General features: G+C 41.6%; 1 protein-coding gene across 1 annotated transcript in view; it reads right to left on the reverse strand.

Annotated features, from left to right (window-relative positions):
- Positions 1-2,485, reverse strand: part of LOC121916068 (transmembrane immune signaling adaptor TYROBP) — a 13,697-nt gene extending 11,212 nt beyond the window's left edge. The window contains exon 1 of the mRNA XM_042440815.1: positions 2,267-2,485. Within this exon, the coding sequence (XP_042296749.1) occupies positions 2,267-2,327 (61 nt within the window). The 5' untranslated portion in view covers positions 2,328-2,485. The remainder of the gene's footprint in view (positions 1-2,266) is intronic.
- Between the last annotated feature and the right edge of the window lie 4,131 nt (positions 2,486-6,616).

The following is a 6,616-nucleotide window of genomic DNA, read 5'->3' on the forward strand; positions in this document are numbered from 1 at the left end:
TCCCACTTTTCTGTATAAAACAATCAATGCTAGTATTGGAAAATGACGTTTTTGGGGGGAAGAGGGTTGTAGCAGCTTGTGGGATAAATTTAGACTAGAGAAATGGTAAGAAAGATATGGGTCAAAAAGCCCTCTCTTGAAATACGTATGTTTTTATCAAAATGAACACACAAACCCACACAGCACCACACCAGAGCCGCTTCCATGTGAGAAAGGGAAAAAAAAGTTAGGAGATATGATCACAGATCTCCAGTGGCACATTTTGGTTTTGTCATAAATAACGTGTCACTTTTCAGAGATAGCTCTCGGAGAAGAGCGATAATTCCCCCAGCTCAGCCTGGGCTTGTGACAGCCTTGACAGTTAAAAACAGAAGCTTTATCTAAGGCTGCATATTGCTCTGTTTATCAGTCACTGGAGACAAAACACAGGGGATTACTGTTGCCATCATATTGTCATCATCATCCTCACCATCCTCACTGGAAAACAATGTGGTGTAGTGGTTAGAGTGTTGGACTTGAAGATCTGCGTTCTCAGTATTCCCACTGGGCCATAAAACTCACTGAGTGATCTTGGAACAGTCACTGTCTTTCAGCCTAAACTACACTGTAGGGACTTTGTGAGGATCAAAGCTGGAAGGAGAGCCATGAATGCTGCTTTGAGCAAATTTGATGGAAAAATGTGTTTTTGTGTGTAATATAAATAAATCTCCTCAGTATCCTGCAAGCATCAGATGCTGTCTGATCTTAGGAACTAACTAAGTGAAAGCCAACCTCAGTTTTTTGCATTTCTCTGAATTCTACCTCCATTCCCATCTTGTCCTTGTTTCTATTGGACTGGATTTTTTCCCCTTTCTCTTTTACAATTACATTGGTGTGGGGTTTTGCGTTTTTAAACTATGCATATTTGTGCATGCTTTTGTAATGTATGATTACCCTCAGTGACCAAAATGTGTCACTACATATGTACCCATTTTTAGCCAGTCACAATTTAAAAATGTCACCTGTTCAGTAAAGACTACAAGAGCAAAGCACTTCTATTAGAACAGAATATTGGATGCAGAAAAGATTAAAGTCTTACAACTGACAAAAGTGAGAAACGGCTGATCTCAGGTTAGTAAAGCAGAGCATAACTAGCCACATTTGCTCTGCTGCACTCAACAGGCTTGGTCTGCCATCTCCAACTTGGCAAGCCAGGATAATGCCATACTATAACTCCCATCGCTCCTCCTGAAAGTGGGTATGATGAAAGCTGTAGTCCAACAAATCTGAAAGGAACCCCATTGAGGATGATTGACTGCTCAGTTTCCTACACAGACATCCATCCACTCCATCTTCCATATTCCAGAGTGCAAAAAGCTTATAAGACAAAGTATGAAAGCCTTTAAAAGGTTCAGGCTGAGGTCTAACCCTCCTACTGTGTCCTTCTCTTTCAATCACGTTTTCTCATGTTACACAAGAAGGGAAGCTGACAGAGTGCCCTCTCATTGCCCCATTCTGGTCCTGTGTGAGCCTTTGTGGGTAACAACGCATACTGACAAGGTGACGTTAAGGAACTCACACTTTCCTCCATGATGAGTGAACAGCAGTTGAAAGACAAGACTGGAAGAAAGAGAAACCCCAAGAGGCCATTTTGTATGCATATCTCATTTCTTGTGACCCTCATGCCCAAACCTATGTCAGAATTTGCTCACAAATTCTCTGGAATATATCCTATTAATGTTAACAGGCCAGGGAAAAGCTACCAATGTTAGATGGCAGCAGGCTGTGATATGAGAGAAGTGTCTCTGAGTATTTTGGGTAGAAGAGGACCAGATTAAAGGAGATAAACTCCAAAATTGTGATGTAAGTCACATAACACTCCTTAGAAGATATTGGAAGAGTCTTTTTGTGTTGAGGATGCAGTCATCCCACCATATCCACAGATTTTTTTTATCTACAGATCCAACCATCCACAGCTTAAAAATATACAAAAAAATCCAAAATGTAAACCTTAATTTTACTGTTCTAAATATCACCATTGCACAATGCCATTGTATTTAATAGGAATTGGGCATCCACAGATTTTGGTTCCATGGGGAATTCCCGAACCAAACCTCAGCTGATACCAAGGGCGGATTGTAGTTTCTCCTGATCTCTGGCAATAAAATTGGATAGCACAAGGAAATGGCTGTTCAAGGGCTGATAGGGGAGTGATAGGGGTCAAGGGAAGGATCCAAAGCTGCAGAGGAGGCCAAAGACAGAGGAAGAAATGTTTGGTCCGACTCACCCAGCTGCGCACAAGCCAAGCCCAGGAGAATATGGAGGACAGGGATTCCTAGTTGGTCCATCACAAGGGCTCCCAAACTGGGAATGGAGATGGATCTCAATATGTTTCTGTCTAAGGCTGATCTGATTTTGTGCTCCCAAGGGGTTGGAAGCCAGGACCCTTGGGACTGTGACAGTGTCTTTCTGAAGGACAAGAGTGAATAAATAGAAATAGTTCTAAGCAGGAAACCTCAAAAAGAGGAAGGGAGATGTCATAGGGGCGGGAGTCATATGGTGAATGCAGGGGAAGTGAGTCCAGAGTCAGAAAAAAAGAGACAGAGCTCCTAATTTCCTTTCTTCCATTACAGTACCTTAGCAATGAATGATCGTTTTTGTCTGGGTTGTGTTTTGACAAGAATTTTCACAATATTGTTCATAAACTGAAATAATTTTTAAAAGTCAAGTAGGGGAGAAATCAAACATTGATCAGAATGGAGACTGCAGTCAAGAGATCAGAAGAAGGCTAGAATTGGGAGGGGCAGCTATGAAAGAACTAGATGTGATACTGAACACCAAAGTTAGACCCATCCAAGGCATTGTATGCTCCATCGCCAGGTATAGATGTGACAGTTGGAAAGTGGAATAAAACTAAAAGAAAGAAAATCAACTCATTTGAGATGTGGTGCTGGAGAAGAGTGCTGAGGATACCATGGATGGCCAAAATGACAAATGGATGGGTCTTAGAACAGATCAAGGCCAAACTCTCCCTGGAAGACAAGTTGACTAAATTGATGTTGTTGTACTTTGGCCACATCATGCGAAGGCATGACTCATTAGAAAAGACAGTCATGCTAGGAAAGGTGGAAGTCAGAAAGAGAGGCAGACTGCACACCAGATGGCTTGAAACTGAGTTATGTAGGGGAGGGAGACAAAATTCTGGGAGGCAAAAGGGCTGGAGAAAATAGTCATACAGGGAAGAAGGCAAACAGGGCAAGGACCAAACAGTGGGAGGAAAAAACTTGCACAGGCAGCAAGTAAAGGGGAGGAGGGCAAACATTGCCCTATCTTCAAAAAGGGGGAAAAAAGAGGATCCCAACAATTATCATCCAGTTAGTCTGACATTTATACCAGGAAAGATTCTGGAGCAGATCATTAAACAGAGAGTCTGTGAACATCTAGAAGGCAATTCCATAATCACAAAAAGTCAACATGGTTTTCAGAGAAACAAGTCATGCCAAACAAATCTAATCTCTCTCTATCTTTTTTGATAAAATTACCAGCGTGGTAGATGACAGAATTGCTGTGGATATAGTATATCTTGATTTCAGTAAGGCCTTTGACAAGGTTCTCCATGACATTCTTGCACATAAGCTTGTAAAATGGGGGTTAGCCAATGCAGCTATGAGGTGGATTAGTCATCGGTTGAACAGCTGAACCCAAAGGGTGCTCAGCAATGGCTCCTTTTCATCCTGGAGAGAAGTGTCCAGTGGGGTCCCACAGGGCTCTGTCCTGGGCCCAGTGCTGTTCAATATCTTTATCAATGACTTGGGGCATACTTATCAAATTTTCAGATAATACCAAATTAGGAGTAGCTAATACCCCAGAGGACAGGATCAAAATTAAAAATGACCTGAACAGCCTGGAAAGCTAACAAAACGATATTCAACACAGAGAAATTTAAGGTACTGCACTTAGGGCAGGAAAATGAAATGCATAGCTATAGGATGGAGGAACAGCTGGCTTAAGGAGACTACATGTGAAAGGGATCTAGGAGGCCAAGTAGGCCACAAACTGAACATGAGTCAACAGTGCAATGTGGCAGCTAAAAAGGCCAATGCAATTTTAGGCTACATCAATGGAAGTATAGTGTCTAGATCAAGGGAAGTAATAGTGCCATTGTATTCTGCTTTGGTGAAACCCCACCCAGAATACTGTGTCCAGTTCTGGGCACCACAATTCAAAAAGGACATTGAGAAACTGGAGAGTGCCCAAAGGAGGGTGACTAAAATTGTGAAGGGTCTTGAAACCATGCCTTATGGGGAACAACTTAGGGAGCTGAGGATGTTTAGCCTGGAGAAGAGAAGGTTAAGAGGTGATATGATAGTCCTGTTTAACTATTTGAAGGGGTGTCATATTGAGGAGGAAGCAAGTTTTCTGCTGCTCCAGGAAAAGAGATTCCACCTCAACATTAGGACGGATGTCTTGACAGTAGAGGCTGTTTGACAGTGGAACACACTCCTTTGGAGTGTAGTGGAGTCTCCTTCCTTGGAGGTCTTTAAACAGAGGCTGGATGGCCATCTGTCGGGATGCTTTGATTGAGAGTTCCTGCATGACAGGGGGGTTGGACTGGATGGCCCTTGTGCTCTCTTCCAACTGTACAATTTTATGATTCTAACATACAGAAAATTAACTGGCAGGTGAACAGCGCTGTCAGTGGGATAGCATCCTTCGCTACCCTTGAGTACACAGGGCAGACCATGTGAAACACAATGTGTACCAGTTAGCATCTACTGCCTCAGGCAGCCACTTCATCTGCTTAGTAATAATAATAATAATAATAATAATAATAATAATAATAATAATAATATGTTTTATTTTTATACTGCTTTTCCGAGGTGATCAAAGTGGTTCACAAAATCAATAATATAATGATAGCGCAGACTCTATTTCTGCTTATGGAAAGGGTGGTGTAACAGTTGTGGCCCTCTGTAAGACCTACTTCTCTTTGGTCACAGTAAAAGGGAAAAAGGAAAAAGTTGTTTGAAAACATAGGAAGGATAGCAATAAGTGATGTTGTCATGTGTAACCTCCCCCCCTTCTTGGTAAAATTCAGTGTTTAAAGCAGAGCAATTGTATGTTAAATAGGCTCCCCTAGAGGGGCCTTGGTTGGGAAGGAGAAATTAAACAGAGATTGAATGGCCAAGGACACTTCAGTTGCAGGAATTTCTTCTGCTGGTAGTGGGTTGGATAGAGAAGTATTACACAATGTAGTAGTTTGTGGGCCAGTGATCACCCCTGAAACATGTGCTAATGATCTCTGGAGAGCTTCCAGGTAAGAAAGAGATAACTGTTAGCTAGTGGTCACAAATATTGCATCAGATCCTGGCATAGTAAGAGGGGAAATTGCTGAAGCCCCACATCAACTGGTTTAAGCAGTACTGGACTAGATGGCTTCTATTATTGACCCTTTCAATGGCATTTCCATGACTGTGCAATTCTAAGAGGAGCATCATTCTTTGTAAAATAAAATAAAATAAAATAAAATAAAAATAGAACAAGGAATGTGATAAATAAATAACTGAGGAATCAAGCAATTCAAAGGTGGGGAGGTAGGAGGAGGAAACTATTTCAAAAATGGTAATAAGTGACTAAATTATGTTACCAAGTCTGCATTTTTCTAAAATGTTGGTGTTTGTGGTATTCCTCATGGCTTCAAATGGACCCTGCTTTGCACTCTGCTGTTATTCCCAAAACAGTGGGTCATGTAAGCATTTCCGTTATGTGTTTATCAGACAAGGGAAATTGGAAGTATAATCCAATGGCAAGCCGAATGCAATAATGGGGTTTAACGTTATCGCGTGATAGACTAGCACACGCAATTTCGGGCAATGGGAAGTCAGTCTGATTGCAATAATGGGATTTCACGTTATTGCGTGATAAACTACCACACGCAATTGCGGGCCATGGCAAGCTATTTTCGGGCAATAGGTCTGCTCAAATGCAATTCGAATTCATGTAAATTCGCTGAACTAGCAAATTCACATGAATGCATTCTGGCCCCACTTTCTTTTCATTCGAAATTAAGAGAAATTCCTCCCGTGTGATAAAATTAGACGATGTCAGCCTCACAATACCCCTGGAAAACAGCTACCTTTGGGAATTCCCCAAAGGTAGTTTGAGAGTTGCTGATGGGACAAACAACAAACAAGATCTCTGACTTGATGAGCAGGCTATTAATTTTACCCAATTCCCCTCGATTGTTGGCAGACAAGATTGCCTCATCCAGATAATACCAAACAATCAACCACCTTTGTCCAAAGCAGTTAAGCATCTTTCCAAGGGCTAGTTTTCACCTTTAAAAACCCTCAGATTTCTCTTCTCAGTGTGCTAGTCTAGATGCAGGGGGACTTTATGTTACTCTGATCTAGCTCCCTGACTGAGTCTCAAGCCTATTCTAGAGTAAGTATCTCTCAAGTGTTGCCTCAATCTATCTCGCCCTAACTCCTGATTTCCTGAGCCTTGTATGAATGTGTGTGCACTATTGGGGTGCTGTGATTTTCCCCTTTAATAAAAATAAGACTTTAATTGCAGAAGCCTAATTCTAATTCCCCTAATTAGAACCTTGCTACATTCAAGAGCCTACCCACTTTTG

Source organism: Sceloporus undulatus, chromosome 9, assembly GCF_019175285.1.
Source record: "Sceloporus undulatus isolate JIND9_A2432 ecotype Alabama chromosome 9, SceUnd_v1.1, whole genome shotgun sequence".
In the NCBI taxonomy this organism is placed as follows: Eukaryota; Metazoa; Chordata; class Lepidosauria; order Squamata; family Phrynosomatidae; genus Sceloporus; species Sceloporus undulatus.